Below are 22,964 nucleotides of genomic sequence, written 5' to 3'. Positions count from 1 at the left end.
AGCTAGAATCAAGACTGCCGGGAGAAATATCAATAACCTCAGATATGCAGATGACACCACCCTTATGGCAGAAAACAAAGAGGAACTAAAGAGCCTCTTGATGAAGGTGAAAGAGGAGAGTGAAAAAGTTGGCTTAAAACTCAACATTCAGAAAAAGAAGATCATGGCATCCTGTCCCATCACTTCATGACAAATAGATGGGGAAATAATGGAAACAGTGACAGACTTAATTTTTTTGGGCTCCAAAATCACTGAAAATGGTGACTGCAGCCATGAAATTAAAAGACACCTGCTCCTTGGAAGAAAAGCTATGACAAATCTACACAGTGTATTAAAATCTAGACAGCGTATTAAAAATCAGAGACATTACTTTGCAACAAAGATCCATCTAGTCAAAGCTATGGTTTTTCCAGTAGTCATGTATGGATGTAAGAGTTGGACCATGAAGAAGGCTGAGCACTGAAGAATTGATGCTTTTGAAGTATAGTGGAGATGCTGGAGAAGTATAGCTGGAAAAGACTCTTGAGAGTCCCTTGGATTGCAAGGAGATCAAACCAGTCAATCCTAAAGGAAATCAATTCTGAATATTCATTGGAAGAACTGATGCTGAAGCTTCAATCCTTTGGCCACCTGATGTGAAGAGCTGACTAATTGGAAAAAAACCTTTTGCTGGGGAAGATTGAAGGCAGGAGGAGAAGGGAAAACAGAAAAGGAGATGTTTGGATGCCATCACCGACTCAATGGACATGAGTTTGAGCAAACTCTGGGAGATGGTGAAGGACAGGGAAGCCTGTGGTGCTACAGTCAATGGGGTCACAGAGAGTCAGACGTGACTTTTCAAGTGAACGGCAACAACAGCATACTTGAAACTACTTCCATATTCCCTGCTAAGCCCCTCCACCCACCACCATTGCAAATACATTGGGCAGAACACAAAATTAAGATGTTGATATTTATTTTTATAGCATGTATTAGAAGTTATGGGACACACCAAACACTCCAACAAGAAGTTAATTAGAAGATATAAACACAAGCCAGATTTTCATTTCACCTTAGTGTCCTACTGAGTTACAAAGACAGGATTTGGCTCAGTGATGGAAAAAAAAAATCACAGCCAAATGTTTCTGTTGAAGGATTGAAGGCAGAAATACTAAGTATCAAAACTATTTATATTCATCATAGAAAATACATTTGCTCCTATAGTTTTGTGTTTCTTTTGTTCTGTTGCTGTGCTATGCTGACTTGTGGCTGACTCTGTGTGACCCCATGGACTGTAGCCCACCAGGCTCCTCTGTCCATGGGATTCTCCAGGCAAGAATACTGGAATGGGTTGCCATTTCCTTCTCCAAGGGACCATCCTGACCCAGGGATTGAATTGGATTCTTAGGTCTCCTGCATTGGCAGGTGGGTTCTTTACCACTAGACAAACAAAATCTCCGAAAATGACTGCCTCAAAATTTACCTTGATAAAGGGAAACAGCACAACTGGAAGAATGTAAATGCCTTGTGTGACTGTTTAAAATGGTTTCAGGTTAGCAGTACCTAACTGTATCCCTCCTAACTTCCTACTTAAATGCTTTTGAAGATCCCGAGGAGGAGACAACTCCAATACCATTGAACACCTCAAATAATGGACATGTTAGCATTAGAATCTCCCAGGAGCTTTCAATAATTATAAGCTATTTTATGAAGAGCAACCAGGGGCGTAGCCCCACCCATATCCCAGTTCATGGAATACAGCATCCTGGCCTGTGTGCAAGACAGCTGAAACACACTTTGTCCTCAGCCCCACTACCTACACCGATTTAGAGATCTGTATCAACCAGAAAACCTAGAGCAAAAGGTCACAGGGTGGGTGGAAGTGGGAGTTAGGGGTACTGTGGCAGCTACACAAAGGCAGGGACTTTCGTCTCTTCTGTGCTTTATCTGGTGGCTGGCACAGAGGAGAAGCTCGATAAATATTCTCTGAATGAATGTGAATGAATGAATGAAAGGATGAGGAACAGAGGTCAGCATTTGCAATGGCACATTTCATTTTGGGAGTACAAATGTCCCATATGTAAAGTGGTAGCCAAGGATGGAGGTGGGGAGATGCTAGGAGTAGAGTGTGTAGCCTTGGTTCAGAGGGCCTGAAGACGGAGCAGTGAGGACGCCAGAAAATTCTACACACGCAGGGCATAGCTTCAGGATGAGTATTTGGTTGACCCTAGAGTTTTGGTAAAATTTGTTGTAGATTGACTTGCTTGCTATGACTCCTAGAAAGTAAAGTGACAAACAGCCAGATGGGTATTGAGGGGAGCCAGGGCAACCCACACACCTGTCTGTTGGGAAATACCGAGTCTGTTTGGAAAGCTTTCTCCATGTTCAAAAACTAGCAGAGACAAGAAAAATCTCACAGAGCTTATCAAGATGTTCTAAGAGTGAAGAAAAAGGAACATCTTTTTGAAGACCTAGAAGAAATGAACTTTTGAAATCAGGATGAAATTTTAGAAAATGAATAGGCATCCTCAAAACATGCAATAATCCTGGACAAAAAGAAATAGGTTGGAAAGTCACCAGTGAAAGAATAGATTACATTGCTGTTGTTTAAATTAATCTGACCTTACTAGAAAGCAATTTGGCAAAATATATTTTGAGTTCTAGAAATATATTCCACCATTGACTCCTCAATTTCATTTTTATTCCAAAAAAAAAATCAGAGATATAAAAAGTTTTATGTGTGTATGTATGTATGAAATAATCACAGCATCATTTATAATTGTTTAAAATAATTCTAGGTTCATATGTTCTAATACCAATGGAAATAAATAATTTTGGTATATTCATCTAATTTTGTTATTGAGTCCTTGAAAACATAATTTCAAAGGATAGCTAATAAAATTGGAAAGCTATCATGCTATATTTTTAAGTAAAAAAATAACAGATCTGAGTTTTGTAAAAAAAAAAATTTGATTACCAAAAAACCTATAGATCTATAGATCTATCCATCTATAGATTAATAGAGAAATGTACTATTGTTAGTAATTATCTTGGCATAAAAGGACTTCAGGTGAATTTTATTTTTTAAAATAATTTTTTGGTTTTTAAAATTTTATATAATAAGTACGTATTAGTTTATACTCATAAAAATTAAACACCTGCTTAAATGTCTGGTAATGGTTCATGAAAAATAGAATTAAGATTACTGTTTCAAACATTTATTTTTTTTCCTTTCCTTGACGATCCCTTTGACATGATAAGAGTGCTGCATAATAATGAGTAGATCCATGGTGACAATAAAATAATAAAAAGGAAAGAGTGGGATTATTTTGCTGGCTAGACTAGAATAAACCACAACCCACATGGACAAAGGCTGCAGGCAGACCACTCCCTGGCAGAACCCCACGAGGGCCAGCAGGGGGGCAGGTGAGGAAACCCAGGTTGCGGTGGCCCCAGAACTGAACCAGCATTTTAGCTGGAACTTTCCAAACAAATATGATCGTTTACTTGGTGGGGACTCATACGTGGGTGCTGTACCCAAGGAGAATGAGAGACAAAGAGGCTCAAGGAGACATATGGTGACCTTTGATGTCCACATTGAATCCTGCAGAAAATAAGAAATAAGCAGCCAATACCCCCAAGAAGTCAATTGTTACATTCTTTCAACCCTCATCTCCAAACAAGAGGACTGCTTCATTACTGGTCAGTTATACTCTGCACTGCAAATCTAGCACTGGGATGCGGGGAACACGCCTTCCATTAAAAGAAAAGAAAAGAAGCGCTAGCACTCTTCCAGACATTCCATGTACTGAGTACAATGAACTCTGCATTAAAGCATGTTTTGCCTCTAATGGGCAATTCACTGTCTTAAGCAATTTCTTCGAAGTGATTCTGTGTGATAGAACTCAGCACTTATTTCTAAAAACTCCAGTTAAAATCCCATATTTGGGCTCTGCAATTGATCTTTAGGGTAGATGCAAAATGGGAGTTCTATTGCAACTCTTTGGATTTTATGCAGTAATTTTTCCTCAAACCATTTCATTAAGGTTTAAAATGCATACTAGCAGGTAAAAGATGATAATAGATTAAAAAATTAGACTTTATTTTCTGAAGAGAAGCTAAGGACTTCAGGGAATGAAATGATGTTGATCAAAACACTGAAATCTACTAGCTCACTGCTTGTTTATAACCAAAATGAAATGGAGAAATGAAGGAGTTCCCACTGTCTAGTACTAATGAAAATGAGTTTTCTGTGTTGCTTTCACTCTTTATTTTAGGATGTCACATTATGATAACTAGAGAACAGAAGAGGGGAATGAACATATAAGAAGGATATGACCAAATTTAAGCTTCATTTCTGGGATAAGAAAGACATATCAGACAATTTTAAGAGTCCCTATCACAAAGTGGTATACTACACACAACACATAAGAAATACTGATTTATGAAAGACTATATAAATTAGAATGTAAGACCTTGACTACAAAAAATTCTAGTGGGTAATTTAATGTATCTTTTTCAGAATCCTGTACCTAGTGAAAATATAGATAAGGATGTAGGGAATTTGAGTAACATAATCAAGAAATTCAATACATATGTACAAAACTTTTCCCCTAAAAATGTATGTACAAAACTTTTTCCCTAAATATAGCAAAAATACTTTTTTTGGTGTGTGTCCATGGAATATACACCCAAATCAGTCACATACTTGATTATAAAAATATTATATTTTAAAAGTAGCATTTTTACTGGTAAAACATTCTCATAATTCAATGAATTAGAAATAAATATTATTAATAAAAAGGTAATCAAAATTGTGATCATTTGGTAAACTAAGAAACTCACAAAAAATTACCTAGCAAAGGAAATCAAAACAGTCATCTCAAATGAATTACTGAATTAGACAGAGATTATTGATGGATGCAAAAACAGTGGCTAAAAGAATGTTGGAAACAGGAGATTCACACAGTTCTCAAGTGTTGCCCCATAGGTTAAAAACTAATTTCAGAGTTAAAACTATACTTTTACAGTGGAAGTTACTGCTATAACCATAAGAACAAACTTAGCATCACCAGTAATGGGACAACTCGACTTTATGTGCCTATTGATATGAGATGTGCATTATTAATTTTTTGGGAAATACACATTATTAAGTATATAACATTACCAATGAATATTCTTTTTGGCTTAAAAAGCAGACATTTATTTTCTCACAGTTCTGGAAGTCTATGATCAGGTTACCAGAATGGTTAGGTTCTGGTGAGGGCTTGCATCCTGGTTTGCAGACAGTCACCTTCTCCCTGTGTCCTCACTGTGCTCCTTGGAGCACATGTGCAGACAGACAGCAATCCATCTCTCTTTTTATAAGTCCACCACTCCTATCAGCTAGAATCCTACTCTCATGATCTCACTTAACCTTCATTATCTTCTAAAAACCCTGTCTCCAAGTACAGTCATATTGGGTGTCAGAGCTTCAATATATGAATTTTGAGAGGACACAGTTTACTACCCAGGACAGTATATCTCAGTTTGGGACTAACCATGTCTACATGGGGTTACCAGATACCACGTTAAATAATACAGTCCCACAGCTGTACTTGAAGCATACCCCTAATGAGTGAAAGACTTGTTCATTTGCCAGTGGAAATTCTTGCCAAAAAGGTTCAACCTGAATTTCAAGCCTTGACCTAATTTCTAGTTTACAGGAAATACAGCAGAAAAAAGAACATATTAATTGATGCTAGGAGGAAACAAACAAGTCCAGAATGTGGAATAGTGTGCAAAACAACTGACCTGTTTGCTTTTTTTTCCCTAAAAATCAATGTCATGGGGAATAAAACAAGCAGAGAAACTGATTTAAAGAGACTAAAAGAAAACCGACCAAATACAATACATAACCTCTATCAGATCATGTAATTAAAAAAATCTACACATGATTTTTTTTGCAATAACTGGGAAAATTTGAGTGTATACTGATAAAATTATTGTTTTTAATATTTTTAGACACAGTAATGGTATTTTAGTTATCTAATAGAATGTTTTTGTTTTTCAAAGACTCATTCTTCAGTACTTAGATTAGAAGTGCATGATGTCTGTTTTTACATTTAAATGATTCAGTGAAAAATAAAAGAACAAATAAAAACACATTTAATATTTGTGATATATATGTATTTATAAAGGCAAGAAAGCAAAATGGGCATATTATTAATAGTGGATAAAACTAGGTAAAGGGCATATGGATATCCATTTTACTACTACATTGAACTATATGAAACTGCCAACCCTTGCCCACTTTTGAGCTAAAAAAAAAAAAATCACAATTTTACATCTGAATACAGCAATTACCATAGGAGACACTGGAAAGGTGATTAAAGACCTACTATTAAAAGGACTCCAGGAGCCAGATGGTTTTACAGCTGACTCCTAACTTCTCTTTAAAAACCTGATCATTTCTATGCTATGCTATTTCAGACCATGAAAAAATAGAAGTCTTTAGCTCATGCTATGAATATAGCACATCCTTAACACTATTTAAACTTTAAATAAAGAGAGCCCCCTCTCCTTCCAAAGGAAAGAAAATTATAGACTCACCTTGGCTATTATAGATAGCAGAACTGTATGGAAAAAAATAACTACCTTGAGATTGTAAAGATAATTCAATATCAAGATAGCAATCAATATACTTAATACATCAATAAACCAGATGAAAAAAATGATGTGATTATCTCAATATATGCTGAAAACACTATTAAACTTTATCTGACATTTCTAATAAAAGCTGTGAATATAATAGTTACTAATGAGTCCTCAGTTCTGCTCAGAGGACTTTAACATGTATTTTTTAATTTAATGTTCACACGTTTAATCTTCAGAGACAGATTCTGTTATCCCCACTTTACTCTCTAGGCTAAATGTCTAGGAGAGGGAATGCTGACTCCTATAATCACTGTATGTTTACCTTTATAAGAAACTGCTAAAGTGATCTACAGATTGGCCACACTGTTTTATATTCCCATCAGCAATGCATTCTCTTGGAGTCTGAGTGTGTAGTTTGCATTTTTATGCTCTTAACAGTGTCTTTGGCAAAGCAAAAGAGATTCATTTTGATGAAGTCCTATTTATCATTTTTTCTTTTGTATGTGATGCTTTTGGTATAACATTTAAGACTCCTTTGCCTAATTTAAGGCCATGAAGATTTGTCTCTTATGTTTTCTTCTAGAAATTTTATAGTTTACATTTTGATCTAAGATCCATACATGCCTTGCATGTGACCCATACAGTGTATATATGGGACCTGAGTGATGCTCTCTCTTGCAGTTCATTTCTCACTTTGGTGTGCTTTTTAGGGTCAGATATATGCTTATGCAGCTTGGAGGTGAGCCCGAAAGTTTATACACAATTTTATCAGATGACTCTCTTGTGCTCCCTCCACACCACAATTTCCTCCACATTTTCTGGCTTCCTAAAGCCCAGGGTTTTTGTTTCCCTATGTTGCTACATGTTTTCCCATGACTTTTCTGCAATATTGGGCCTGTTTTCAAGGTCAAACAGTGATAAGATTAAGAGAGAAAATAATGCCATGGGAATTCTTCCTGAGGCCTCAGAATCTTAGCTCCCCTGACTGGGAATTTGGGGTCCGTCCAACTGGCTCTGCTGCCATCATAACTGCTGCTGCCTCAGCTTTGCCTGGTATTGAAATGACAATGAAGTAACCAAGAACAACAAACCTAGGGAATTTTCCCCACTCCTCTAACCCATGAGGGTCCTCTGTCCTGTTCCTTATGCCCAAACAGATCATTTCTGTTGCAGTTCTTTCTCTCTTCCTTGTTGTGCAATTCTGACCTTTAAACTGCTTTGAGTTCAGGTTGAGAAGCCAGAGAGGAAAAAAAAAAAAGGGAAACTCACCACTGGTTTAATAGTACTCTGAATTTGTTTCCTTCCCCAATCCATCATTTACTCTTAAGGGTCCTTAGATAGCAGCTACAGGCATTCTGTCTAGAGATTTTAGTTGCATTCAGAGGAAGATGCAAAGGGGAGTAAGCATGCTTACTCCATCTTGACCAAAACTGGAATCCCCTCTACAGCCTTTTGGATCACAAGTTTCATCTGTTGTATTTAAAATATTCTTTTCAGACTTCACGTATTACCTAAAGTAAAGATACATCATTTTGCCAGTAACAATCCATATAGTCAAAACTATAGTTTTTCCGGTAGTAATATATGGATGTGAGAGTTGGACCATAAAGAAGGTTGAGCACAGAAGAATTGATACTTTCAGACTGTGGGGCTGGAGAAGACTCTTGAGAGTCCCTTTGACTGCAAAGAGATCAAACCAGTCAATCCTAAAGGCAATCAATCCTGAATATTCATTAGAAGGGCTGGTGCTGAAGCTGCGGTGCCAATACTTTGCCACCTGATGCAAAGAGCTGACTCATTGGAAAAGACCCCGATGCCAGGAAAGATGGAAGGCAGGAGGGGAAGGGGATGACAGAGGATGAGGTGTTTGGATGGCATCACTCAATAGACATGAGTTTGAACAAGATCTGGGAGATGGTGAAAGACAGGGAAGCGTAGCGTGCTGCAGTCCATGGGGTTGCAAAGAGATGGACACAACTCAGCGACTGAACAACTGTAACAATGATACATTTATTACTTAAAGTAAGGCACCTATATTTCATCACATTTTATGATAGCAGGCTAATAAATGCCCTTCAGTAGAGCAGAAGGTTCATTGTTTGGTAAACTTCACAAATGGGTGAAGCTTATTGATACTGATGTTCTCAAAAGCATGTTGAAGAAGATAAGAGCATGCCTAGTGGAGGATAGCTGGCAGATGTGAAGATAAAGTCTATTATCTCTGGGAAGATTCAGTATGCAGAAAGAAACCATGTTAAAAAACCCATATGGCACTGCAGGTAAATCTATTAGCTGCTATCCACACTTGTTAAAAACCCAGGATATATTTAAGTTAACAACAGGTTACTAGAATCATCCAAAAAATTTAATAAAATATGTCAAACTAAATTAATTTAAGCAATAAATATTTGGAGTTCTGAAAAAATATTTAGAAGAGCCTACAGAAAATAGAACATAATTTTAAATGGGAGTTAGCAGTGGGGAATATTGAGTATAAGTTTACATTCAGAGGAGTAAACTCATTTTCCATGTTTCAAGAAAGATGATATTTCTCAGACTTGTCAATTCATACAAACTGATACAAAATGTACAAATTGGTACAAAATCAATGCAAAATAATAAATTAATACATATCAATGAAATGGTGCAAATTAAATCTCTGAAGATATCGAGGCAAAGATTATTTTGTTCAGAAGTAAACAGAAGCATGCTCCAGAAAGAATCTTCCTGAGCTGTTGGATAAATATTATGCTTTTTGTGAGCATTTTTCTTTAAGAGGTTCATCATTTTGAATGCAGAAATAGGAGCTGCCTGTAAAATTGATGAATCTAGTCACTATATAAAATGAAATAAACTCCCTACAGACTATTTCTATTTCCCATGTAAGCCATGCTTTCATAAATACAATTAATTAATAACTCTTTAGGTGTATGTATGCATGTGTGTATATATATGTGTGTGTGTGTGTGTGTGTGTATATATATATATGCCATAGGCAGAAAAAGGATGTTTGGATAAGAAAGGCTCATAGGTGGTGATTTGGGCAGTACTGCAGCAACATTTGGTCTTTCCTGGTGACTCAATGATGAAGAATCCACCTGCCAATGCAGGGGACTTGGGTTTGATCCCTGCACTGGGAAGAAACCCTGGAGAAAGAAATGGCAACCCACTCCAGTATTCTTGCCTGGGAAATCCCATGGACAGAGGAGCCTGGTGGGCTATCGTTCATGGTGTCACAAGAAAGTTGGACATGACCTAGTGACTAAACAACTACAGCACATTTATTGAGCATTTACTGTGTGCCTTAAATTTATACATGCAATACTTAATCCATATAAAAATCTAAAGAATAGTTATTATTGTTATATTAATATTATTATATTATTAGCATTATAATTAGTAGTTGTTATTATTATTATTATAGTAGTTATTATTGTTCCAAGTTTATAGATAAGAAAACTGAAACATAGAGAGGTTAAATTATTGCTCAAGGTCCCACAGCTAGTAGGAGAGGGAGGCCAGATTGGACCCCACATTGTCTGCCTCAGAGTGTGTGAGCTTAATTACTATGTTAACTCACCAGTGAAGTAAGTTGTTAAACATGCATAAGACTCTGGATGCCAGAAAGAAAACCAAGAAAAACCCAGTTAGATCTGAAGGGAACTTGATTATATGTATTCTATTACATTAGATTGGCATTTCCTCACCTCAGCAATAAGGGAAATTGGTATGTAAGCAGGTATATTTAACTTCATTATTGTTTAAGATTAAAAAATATTACTAAAGACAGTTCTCTCTTTACCTCTGTATGCATTCCCATGGTGGCTGTTATTGAAAACTGTGTAGTCACTGGGGACATATTCTAGGATGACATAAAATAGGAGAGGACATAAACCCCAAATAAAATTTAAAGACTTAACTAAAATAATGCTAGTGGAGACACTGCATTACCTAAAAGTTTTTCATTCTGCAATGGACACAGAGCAAGATGTGCAATTTTTTTGTCTGATCTGTGAAAGAGGTTGATGGAGGGCTGACGGGATCCCAAATGGGGTTGAGAAATGAGCCTGATTCCTCTAATTTCAGATTTCTATAACTGAGGTAGACAAACTTCCCTGCTTGGCTACCCGAGACCAGGGCTGGCCTTGTTTACCTTTAACTTTTCTAGGTCAAGGAGAAAATTTGTACCGAAGAATTTCTGTGCTGCGTGAGCAAGTCAACCCAATCACTCATGATGGATGAAGATTTCCTGTGTTTGTTTTTAACTGGCCTGTCATGGTTATAAAAGTACATCTCTTTTTCCCCAGAGGATTTGTTAATCAAGGTAGATTGCTGGCATCAGGAATAAGCTCATTTATTTGCAGTGGCAGAAGAAGGAACTAGCTGGGAGTGCAGGCCCTGGACTCAGGCTGCCCAGCCTTGGAGTCTGACTCTGCAGCCGGACAGTGGGGTGACCCTGTGCCACTTCATCAGGCCTCACCCACTTGAGGAGGGGCTACTACCGTCATCTCCATTTTGTATATTAGAGGCAGAGTCGCAGGGAGGTTTTGTACCTTGTACTTTATCTTCTAATATCTGGCACAGAATAAATTGTCAATAAAAGCTAGCTATTATTCTTTGCAATATTGGAAGCAAAAATCTGGAAGTTGTAAAAGTCGTCTTGCTGGGGGCACTTTCTTATACTGTCTGGAATACAAGTTCTGAATTGCTCTGGTAAGCTAGGCTTTCTGCACTGTGGATGAGATGTGCTGAAGAAATGGGTCTGGCATTCCTATCTGGGAGAAGCTAGGAAAGGTTTGCACTGTGGTATGGTCCCGTCACCTCATGGCAAATAGATAGGGAAACAATGGAAACAGTGACAGACTTTATTTTCTTGGGCTCTAAAATCACTGCAGATAGTGACTGCAGCCATGAAATTAAAAGATGCTTCCTCCTTGGAAGAAAAGCTATGACAAACCTAGACATTATATAAAAAAGCAGAGACATTACTTTGCCAACAAAGGTCTGTATAGTCAAAGCTATGGTTTTTCCAGTATTCATGTATGGATGTGACAGTTGGCCCATGAAAAAGGATGAGCACCAAATAACTGATGCCTTTGAACTGTGGTGTTGGAGAAGGCAATGGCAACCCAATCCAGTACTCTTGCCTGGAAAATCCCATGGATGGAGGAACCTGGTAGGCTGCAGTCCATGAGGTCGTGAAGAGTCAGACACGACTGAAGTGACTTAGCAGCAGCAACAGTTGGAGGAGACTCTTGAGAGTCCATTGGACAGCAAGATCAGACCAGTCAATTCTAAAGGAAATCAACCCTGAATATTCATTAGAAGGACTGATGCTGAAGCTGAAGCTCCAATACTTTGGCCATCTGATGCCAATCTTGATGCTGAGAAAGACCGAGAGGAAGAGGAGAAGGGGACGACTGAGAATGAGATGGTTGGATTACATCATTGACTCAATGGACGTGAGATTGAGCAAACTCCAGGAGATAGTGAAGGGCAGGGAAGCCTGGCATGCTGCCGTCCGCTGGGTCACTCATGACTGAGCGACTGAACAGATGGGCTCTAGTCTCATTCCATTCACTCCATGTGACACCCTACCCTTGACTAAGAATAGGGTTACCATCCCAAATTACTTACCACGGCCAGAAAGTTTACTCTGTTGGTCTCTTTGTTTGTAAACATGTGTGATTATTTGGTGGATAACACTGTTTACTGGCCTCTGTAGGGCAAAACCTGACACCTTTGATCTCTTGTTTCCTGGTTAACAGCAGAGCTAGTCCTTGGCTACTGAGAGTTGAGTTTTCCTCACCACCAGGATTAATGTATTTAACAGAAGGGAGGAGACCTGGATTCTAATCCAGAGACCATTCTGCTTTCTTTTACATGAAAATCTCCAAAATAATACTGGAGGAATCTTTTTCTCTAGAATTTTAAGAAACAAAGGTCTCTGTGTTAAATGCTGTGTTAAAATGCTGCATTAAAAATGTTTTGTTGTTGTTAATAAAACTCTGTCCATGGAATTCTCCAGGCAAGAATACTGGAGTGGGTAGCCAATTCCTTCTTCAGGGGATTTTCCTGTCCCAGAAATCAAACCTGGGTCTCCTGTATTGCAGGCAGATTCTTTACCATCTGAGCCACCGGGGAAGTCCCAGGATAAGACTTAGCCAATGGAGAATTTGTTTCATATGTAAAGACCATTCTTTACATAGAGTTTCTCTAAGCTTAAATCATTGCCATTTCAAGTTATTTCTATCAAAGTGCAATTCATATTAATGTTATCAATTTTTACCTTGTATAAAACTGCATCTTACTGTGATAGTTTGTAGCTGAATGACAAATTTATAGGGACAAAAAAAAAAATCCTCAAGTACAAACCTAATAATTAAAAAGAAAAAAAAAAGTTGAATGTAAAAAATATATAAGAGGGAAGGCAAAGTGTATAAATAAATCATAGCCAAGTGAGGATGTTTGAGTTCATTCTATATCATGTTTGCATACCTGCCCCTTGGGTTCCGACTTTATGTGTCATTGTATTAAAGCCCCAGTTTACTAACATTCTGGCATTTCATGGAAAGCATCTGACATGAAAGATGGTTAATGAGATGTTTCTCTGTAAACAAGCAAAGTCTCCCTAAATACAGTGAAAATGATGGACAGCTATCATTTAAAAGCCATAATGAAATTGAGGATTTCTTTGATAGCGTTATAAACCATGATGGAAGTAGAGCATATGATGGCACCACTAGTACATGGTCAAACCAAATGTGTGTTGTGCTTGTGCTTGAGCACACACTAACTTATGGTCCTATTCTTCTATGTTTATTCTAGTATATTCTGTTTCCTTCTTGATCAATGCACAATGAATTTTTTTCCTCAAGGTAACCCCTTGTGTTTTACGTAAATTTTCCATGTGGGGTTGTAAGTCTAAACCAGTGGTTCTCAAAATGTAGTCCCAGAACCAGCCATATCAACATTGCCTGGGGTGTGGTTAAAGTGCAAATTCTTAGGCCCTGAACCAGACCTACTGGATCAGAAATTCTGAGGCAGGGGCCAGCAATCTGGGGTGGGGTTTAATGAGCCCTTGAGGCGGTTCTGATGTTCATTTGAGTTTGAAAGCTTATGGTTTTAACTTTTACTCTTCTTCCCTTCTGGTTGGTGGATAATTCTGGCATTGAATTGGTGGGCCATTTGGAGCTAGTTCTCACTGAGGCATCTCCATGACCTGGCAACTCCATACTGTGCCTCTCAGCAGGCCATAACACACCGGGCTAAGATGACCTCCAGGATTCTTACTGTGGATGCTACAGTTGATGTTACCATCTTTCTCTATTAGGCACTGTACTATAACCGGATAAACCTTCTAACTTGCCTAAGGCCCCGTTTTATATTACCCTCTCCCTGCTGATCCAGTTGTCAAGAGACTACATAGGCTATGACATCTATCTGAAGTCAATGGATGCCTTTCGAAAGAGAGGTAAAGAACCTGCCTGTCAATGCCAGAGATGTTAGAAATGTGGGTTCAATCTCTGGGTCCAGAAGATCCCCTGGAGGAGGGTACGGCAACCCATCCCAGTATTCTTGCCTGGAGAATCCCATGGACAGAGGAGCCTGGTGGGCTACAGTCCACAGCATCACAAAGAGTGGGACACAACAGAAGCAACTTAGCACACACGTATACATAGGAGAGTTTGGTAAGTATTTTAGGGTAAAACATGCTATTGCTTTGGGGACAAATAATCAGAGTAAAGAAACACAATAGTAGAAAATAAATTATATTTGAATTACTTTAAAGAAAATGTTGCCAGCACCACTTTATGTTCGGAATCTTCTAATTTACCTGATAGAGCATTCAATATATTTCTCTTGTGGGGATTGGTATCCTCTAATTTCTGCTTCCCAAGTTCTAATTTTTCCATGCATGGATCCACCTACTGAATTTATTTTCCAGAAACCTGAACACACTATTATCTTACTATCACTTTACAGAGGAGCCGACACTATAGTGTTTAATGCAATGTTTGTGCTCATCCAGAGGAGCCTACAAGTAGCTACCACTGTGAAAGAAATTGCAGGTCACATTTACATGCTTAGAAAATAGTTCAACAAGCATTTCAAAACACTCTCCATTTCAACCTTTGGTCAAAGCGCTTTTAAGTGTTTAGTAATATTCACAGTACTTTAAAAGGCCCTTTTCCCCTTGAATTTGGCTTGACACATAGCCACTTGGCCCAGTTTAGACATAAGCTTTTTTATCCTAAACTCGTTAGTCCTGCTCCCGCTTCTATTTGTCAATGGGTAGAAATCTGTCAGTAAAGGCTTAACAAAAGAAATACATGTGTGTGGTTATTACATCCATCTAATTTTTCATGTACCAATTATTTATTCAATTCTTCTATGTGCCAGGCACTACATTGGTGCTGGAATAACAGAGTCCTTGTCTGAAAAAAATCTTGGAAGTCCCTTCCCAGTCAGGTGGATCTTTTCCTGTCAGATGTGATGGGTATGGATTTGCCTCACAGAGAATAGGTGGGGACTGGGGAGGGACTGCAGGATTATCAAGATGTATGACTTTGGGAAATAAAATGTAATTTACGTAAAACACTGTTACATTCTGAGAAAATGAGAACCCACGTCAAAGAAACACTTAAATAAAGACAAGAGCATTTTACAATAGATTTGTCCCTTTCCACAGTTGCCACAAGCTATTCATTTTTCATCATATCGTCTACTACCTGCATCTTTCAGGTTCATAGCAATCGTCTTCCAAGCACTGCTTATTGAATGGCCCCTAACTGAAGCCTTGACCCCATTTTCCTTTGAGAAGTTGTCTAATCTGTGTTTACAGCATCCCTCTGGCTAAACATATGGCTGAATAATCAAATACACTTAAGCATTTCCTGTGTCCTCAATTTTATCCTAAGTGCTATAGGAATTAAAAACAAAACTTCATTTTTTCCTTTGTATCACAGCCTTTTCTGTATAAATTGCATTTTATCACAAGTATCTTGAAGAGAAGACTGGTGTCTTACTCATTTTTGTCAACGTCATAGCATATCACATTGTACTCAATAAATCTGATTGAATGGAAGAACTCATAGATAAAGAGTCACTTCTAGGGACTGTAGACTGTGAACAGACATCATCCTGAGATTTCTAGAACTCTTGGTAAAGTCAGTTCTGTCGGTGATCAGTCATATTGTTTCACCTTGTCACTGAAGGTTGATTTGACCCCAGGGAAAGTTAAGGCACACACATGCCCCTGTACTCTTGGCCAGCCAGCAACACCTGAAACAGTACAGCACAATCATGCCTCATAATGATTTCCTTTGTTAAACAGTGTCACCTACCTGATCTGAAGCCAAGTCAGCATGGGAGTTGTTCCTCCTCCGAATATCCAGACTGTGAAGAACACGAGGAGCAGCGTGGTGGTAAACATCATTTGCTTTGGCTGAGATTCTGTGTTCCGAATAGCTAAGGCAAAGGCTATCGCTCCTCGCAAACCTTATAGGGAAACACCAGACGAAGGAAAGTAAACATCTATATAAGTGTCGTTCCCATTTCCTTGAATTTATCTTTACCATTTACTGACAAACACAACTTCTTTTTAGAATTAAACTTTCAATTTTGAGATAACTGTAGACTCACCTGTAGTTGTAAGAAATAATAGGGACTTACTGTGTGCCTGTTCCCCATTTCCTCCCCAAAGACGTCTTGCAAAACTTAAGTAACAACATTACAACCAGGATTTTGACACTGATATAGGCAAGATTCAGCACATTCCTAACACTGTAAAGATCCCTCATGTTACCCTTTATAAACATACCTGCTTATCTCCCACAAACTTCTTCCTTAACATCTGGCAACCAGTAATCCATTCTCCTTTTCTATAATTTTGCCATTTCAAGAATGTTATATAAATGGAATTGTAAAGTAGGTAGCCTTTTGGAATTGGTTTTTTTCCACCCAGCCTAATTCCCTGGATACTCATCAGGGTTGTCAAATGTATCAATAGTTCGGTTCTTTTCACTCTTGAGTGGTAAGTATTTCCCTGGTATGCAAGTTCCACAGTTTGTTTACCTGTTAAAGACCGTCTGGGTAGTTCCTGGTCTTGGCTGTTACAAAAAAGGCTGTTGTGTATGTGAACATAAGTTTTCAACTCTCTGAGATAAATTCCCAGGAGCAATCACTGAGTTATATGGTATTTGCGTGTTTTTAAAAGAAACTGCCAAACTTTTCCAGAAGGGCACTACCATTTTACATTCTCATCAGCAATATATAAGTTTCTCTGCATCCTTATCAGCCTCTAGTGTTGTCTCTGTTTTAAATTTCAGTCATTCTGCTGGCTTATTGGGATGTAATTTCCATTTTCCTAGTGGAATTTAATATTTTATTCTTGTTTTTAATTTATTTTTAATTGGAGGATGATTGCTTTACATTGTTGTGTTGGTTTCTGCCATACATCAACTTGAGTCAGCCATACTTCCAAGGAGTAAGCGTCTTTTAATTTCATGGCTACATTCACTATCTGCAGTAATGTTGGAGCCCCCCAAAATAAAGTCAGCCACTGTTCCACTGTTTCCCCATCTATATGCCATGAAGTGATGGGACTGGATGCCATGATCTTAGTTTTCCAAATGTTGAGCTTTAAGCCAACTTTTTCACTCTCCCCTTTCACATTCATCAAGAGGCTCTTTAGTTCTTCTTCACTTTCTGCCATAAGGATGTTTCTTTTTATGAATCATCTATTTGCAGTCAAGTCTATGATCTACTAGCTCAGCAGGTAAAGAATCCACCTGCAATGCAAGAGCCCCCGGTTTGGTTCCTGGGGTGGGGAATAGGGATAGGCTATTAAAAGACCCTTACTCCTTGGAAGGAAAGATATGGCCAACCTAGACAGCATATTAAAAAACAGAGACATTACTTTGCCAACAAATGTCCATCTAGTCAAGGCTATTGTTTTTCCAGTAGTCATGTATGGATGTGAGGGTCGGACTATAAAGAAAGCTGAGTACAGAAGAATTGATGCGTTTGAATTGTGGTGTTGGAGAAGATTCTTGAGAGTCCCTTGGACTGCAAGGAGATCCAACCAGTCCATCCTAAAGGAGATCAGTCCTGAGTGTTCATTGGTATTGAAGCTGAAACTCCAATACTTTGGCCACGTGATGCAAAGAACTGACTCATTCCCTGATGCTGGGAAAGATTGAGGGTAGGAGGAGAAGGGGATGGCAGAGGATGAGATGATTGGATGGCATCACCGACTCAATGGACATGAGTTTGGGTAAACTCCGGGAGTTGGTGATGGACAGGGAGGCCTGGTGTGCTGTAGTCCATGGCGTCACAAAGAGTCGGACACAACTGAGTGACTGAACTGAACTGAACCCACTCCAGTATTCTTGTTCTTCCCTGGTCGCTCAGACAGTAAAGAATCCACCTATAATGTGGGAGACCTGGGTTTAATCCCTGGGTTGGGAAGGTCCCCTGGAGGAGGGCATGACAATCCACTCCAGTATTCTTGCCTGGAGAATCCCATGGACAGAAGAGCCTGGCAGGCTGCAGTCCATGAGGTCGCAAAGACTCGGACATGACTGAGAACTAAGCACAGCGTTGAGAACTCTGTATTAGCTCTAGGTCTCAAAGATATTCCCCTGTTTTAAAATTTGTTCTAAAGTTATATACCTTTACATTTCACATTTAGGTCTATGCTCATTTTAAGTTAATTTTGGCATAAGCGGTGAGTTTTAGGTTGAGAGTCTTCTTTTTTTCTTTTTCTTTTCTTGCCCATGGATGTTTAATTGCTCTATTGAATTGCTTTTGTACCTTTTCCAAAAATCAGTTGTTGGCTCAGTTCCTAGATTCTCTATTTTGTTCCACTGATCTGTGTCTCTATTCCTATTTGGCATACTGTCATGATTATTGTAGGTATATGGTAGGACTTGATATCAGGTAGAGTGATTCTTAGTTTTCATTTTCAAAATTATTTTAAATACTCTACCATGCAATTAAAAAAAATATTGTCTGTATTTACCAAAAAAAAGTCTTTCTGGGCACACATAATTTTTGGAAAAATCAAATGTGTTAGACAACAAGGAAAACCAAGCTTATGGATCACTGAAAATAAGTAAATAATTAAATAACATTGAAGAATTCCTCCAGCCTGAGAAAGTACTTTTACAAAGTCTGTAATCTGAACTGATGTATTAAAATCTGATTTTTTTCTTCATTCTTCCTCTTTAATAATAATATGCTAATTGAATTTTTATGAATCCATATTAAATATATTTGCAAGAAGAGGTTGAAGAAGATTAAATGTGAAAATTTCAAACCAAAATGGGATGATATAAAAACAGATGTAGACTATGAAGAAGAGTAAATAAAAGTACAAGTAGTAAAATAAAAATGTTAAAATGGAAAATCTGTCTTGGTAACACATGGCTTATAAGAGAATTACAGGCTCTGTAATACCATGTAATAGGGCAAATAAACATTTATAATGACAACAAGTATAAGTCAAATGTAGTGATTTTGTTACTTCTATAGGAAGGCTTAAGTCACATACATAAAATTTTAATGGTCTATTTTTTAAAGTATTTATTGTACCATCTAGGTTTCTAAATTTCTAAATCTGTATTCATACATTAAAAGGCTTTTAGAAATTGGATACAGGATAGGATGAGGAAAACTGTAACTATCTTTGTTTTTATCCTTGGGTTCCCAACTTAACATAATACTCCTTTCTTATCTCCACGCTGAGTATATACAAGAGACAAGTGGCATAACACAAGATTCAGAGAATTAGACTAGAGAGACTTAATATATTTTGCCTGAAACAAGGAAGCCTCAGAAAGAGAGAGGAACATGCACTCTGATTGTAAAATTACCTTCAAGGAACAAAATGTAATGGAAGAAGAAAATTATTCTAAATCTCCATGTAGACAAGGAAATGGCCTGAAGATAAGGAAGATAACATTTGAAGTAGATATTAATAAAAAAAAAGTTCTTATACATCAGAAATTCTGAACACTTATATGGCTATATTCAAGAAGAAAATTTCCCCGTCAGAGATGCTCATGCATTTAGACCCAGCTGAGAAGAAGAGAGTGAGGATATTAATAACCCTTATTACTGGAGAATATTTCAATAATGTTCTCTCCAGGAAATACAAATGGTGTCATTAGGGAATGAGAACAGAAGGAAACAGTTTTGCAACAGCTTTCTATATCTGAGGAGAAAATTTATAGGTTAAGGTAAAGCTCCTAACAGTGTTTAATCAGAACAAGATTGGAGACGAAACCTGGTCTTTTCATTTTCTCTTTCTCTCAAGTTCCTATTGCCTGAAATGTCCACAATAACGCATTACCCTAAATGAAGTGGTGTGTGTTAGAAATATTAAGAGAGAATCTAAGTATTTGTTTTCATTTTATTGAATATTTGTGTATACATATGTGTGTATTTGTTTGGTTTTTGTTCTATTTCGTTTTGTTTTTACTTTGAATTTTGTGATAAAGAAAAGAATAGAGACTGGAATAAAAGTTAAAACTTGCTATGTCACACTTACTGTAAATGTTTCATGTTAGTTATCAAGGACAAGGAAGAACGTAATCATTTATCTTCCTAAAATTGCTATTTTAAACTAGCATAACTAGGCTCTTAAATATAAATTATCTATACCTGAGCAGTTCTTGATCTAAAAATATACTCAAAAATATATGTTATTCTGACTTCTAAAATATCTGTACTCTATACATAAAACTATATTTACAGGGGATGCAATGTAGAGATCTCATACAGAAAAAAAAATGCAGCCACTGTCTTGTATTTACACTTGTGACATACTAAGAAACAACTCCAAGATGGCTCTATCACAGGTCTTCTCCATATGATGACCACCTAAAAGGTGTGTCACACTTTGTTGTGCACGTTGCAAATATGGCCTATATCACATTTGAGATGGGGGCTTCCGCAGTGGCTCAGTGGTAAAGAAGCCACTTCCAATGCAGGAGATGCTGGTTGGATCTCCAGTTTGGGAAGATCCCCTGGAGAAGGAAATGGCAACCCACTCCAGTATTCTTGCCTGGGAAATCCCATGGACAGAGGAGCCTGGGCGGTTACAGTCCACGGGGTCACAAAAGAGTCAGACACAACTGAGTGACTAAACAACAACACGTGAGATGACTTGGTAGCATGGGAAGCCTGGAACTGAGAAAGGTGAGGTCACTAAGTGGACGAAGTGAAGCTCATCTAGAACGTTAGATGGGAAGGGCTGTCTACATCTCACTCATCCGCCAAAGTTACTGATCACACGTTTAGAGCCTAGACAATTAATTGTCAAATCAATGGTCACTCATCGCTTCATTCAATACACACATGTCTTAGTGTCTTGAGTCAATATGAGTCAAGTCACTCAGTCGTGTCTGACTCTTTGCGACCCGATGGACTGTAGCCTACCAGGCTCCTCCATCCATGGGATTTTCCAGTCAAGAGTACTGGAGTGGGTTGCCATTTCCTTCTCCAAGAATTATAATGGCGTCATGATAAAAATCACTTGTCCTGCAACGTGCAACTTACACAGTCTTTTTGTCTTGCCAAAGAAGCTTAGTTGAAAATTCACTTAGTACTTCTAGGAAAGCGAGATTAGGAGGTGGGTATGTTTGTCCTTTCTGATTTTGGTATTTAAAGGAAAATTCTATGCCATCCTTGTGGAGTGTGGCTTAGTCTGACATAATAAAATATCATGGTTTGGGTAGCTTCAACAATAGAAAATATTTGTCACAGTTGTGCAGACCAGGATGTCTACAATCAGGCTGCCAGCATGGCCAGGTTCTAGTGAGAGTTTTCTCTCTGGCTTGCAGAAGGCCACCTGCGTGCCACGCAAGAGCAAGCTCAGTGGTGGTGCTGTCTTTTCTTAGAAGGGTCTTACTTCCATCATAGGTGCTCTACCCTCATAACCTCATCTAATTGTCTCCCAAAGCCTCTGTCTCCAATCAACATCATATTGGAAGTCAGGGCTTCAATTTATGAATTTGTATGTGCATGTGTGCTCAGCTGCTTCAGTTGTATCCAACTCTTTGCAACTCTGTGGACTGTAGCCCACCAGGCTCCTCTGTTCATGGGATTCTCCAGGCAAGAATACAGGAGTGGATTGCCAGGCCCTCCTCCAAGGGATCTTCCGGACCCAGGGATGAACCTGTGTCTCCAGCATCTCCTGCATTGGCAGTCAGGTTCTTTATCACTAGCGCCACCTGGGAAGGAGACACAATTCAGTCCATAGCAATATGCGTTGATTATCTGCTATGTGGAGGTTCTGGGCACACTTAACTTCTTCGTACAATGGATTTGGGAAACAGAGGACTTTAGGATTGAAATAAACTACTTAGGCTACTAGCAAAATACTAGAAATTAAAGATTAGTATTCACTTAGGCATTTCTTTTAGCAAAACACTGTTCACAAAGAACATATATCATTTTGCTTAGAAACCAGGAAATTCTGAACTCATTGTCAAAACCTGTTTTGTTTTGTTTTATGGGTACTTTGACTCTTTGGATTTACTTTTTTTTTCTCTTTGTTTTGGCCAACTAATTGACACAATTCCATACTTTTGGGAGTTGACAGTCTATCGTTTTGTTTTAGATGGGTTTACTGCTCAGAGACTTGACATATTTCACATACTCAGTTGGAAAGTTAGCATCATCTTGGGAAATAAAAGAATACCTGCAATTAAATGTGGTTTCATTTAAAATTGGCCTCTAAGGGATTCTTATGTTAATTATGTTGATGTTCTATTCATAACAATAGAAGACTATTGAACCAAAGAATGCTTTCAGGCAAGGACCCCTGCTGCAGAAAATGTGCAGCTTCCTGTTTATCTTTAAACAGCAAAAGTGAAACTTGATCTATTATAAATTTGCAGTTGTGTTCTGAACAGGGTGAAGGTCATATACAGTTACATTTAAGTCACAAGAATACAAGTACCCCAAAAGCATTTGTACTGAAAGTGCAAGCAACAGTCTAAACCTAAATGTTTATTAAGCCGTCACTCTGTGCTACATGTTACCCAAGATACAGTGGGGGTATGCAATGATGAGGAAGCTTGGACTCCTGTATTCCAGGGCTCATGGTCCTACAAAAATGACTCTTTTTTTAACAGGTTAACTATGACAAAGTGTATCAGATGCATGCATGTATGCTCAGTCTTGTCCAACTCTTTGTGACCCTATGGGCTGTAGTCCACCAGGCTCCTCTATCCATGGAATTTTCCAGGCAAGAATACTGGAATGGGTTGTCATTTCCCCCTTCAGGGGATCTCCCTAACCCAGGATTGAACCCCCCATCTCTTGCATCTCCTGCATTG

At 38.2% G+C, this 22,964-nt stretch overlaps 1 protein-coding gene across 1 annotated transcript in view; it reads right to left on the bottom strand.

Moving 5' to 3' along the window:
- SLC9A9 (solute carrier family 9 member A9) overlaps nt 1-22,964 on the bottom strand; it is a 647,359-nt gene that overhangs the window by 197,064 nt on the left and 427,331 nt on the right. Inside the window, exon 12 of the mRNA XM_043474178.1 lies at nt 15,963-16,116. Coding sequence (XP_043330113.1) covers nt 15,963-16,116 — 154 coding nt within the window. The remainder of the gene's footprint in view (nt 1-15,962; nt 16,117-22,964) is intronic.

This window comes from Cervus canadensis, chromosome 7 (assembly GCF_019320065.1).
Source record: "Cervus canadensis isolate Bull #8, Minnesota chromosome 7, ASM1932006v1, whole genome shotgun sequence".
Taxonomy (NCBI): domain Eukaryota; kingdom Metazoa; phylum Chordata; class Mammalia; order Artiodactyla; family Cervidae; genus Cervus; species Cervus canadensis.
Note: the sequence above shows the minus strand (reverse complement) of the source record. Positions and strands in the feature narration are given on the sequence as shown.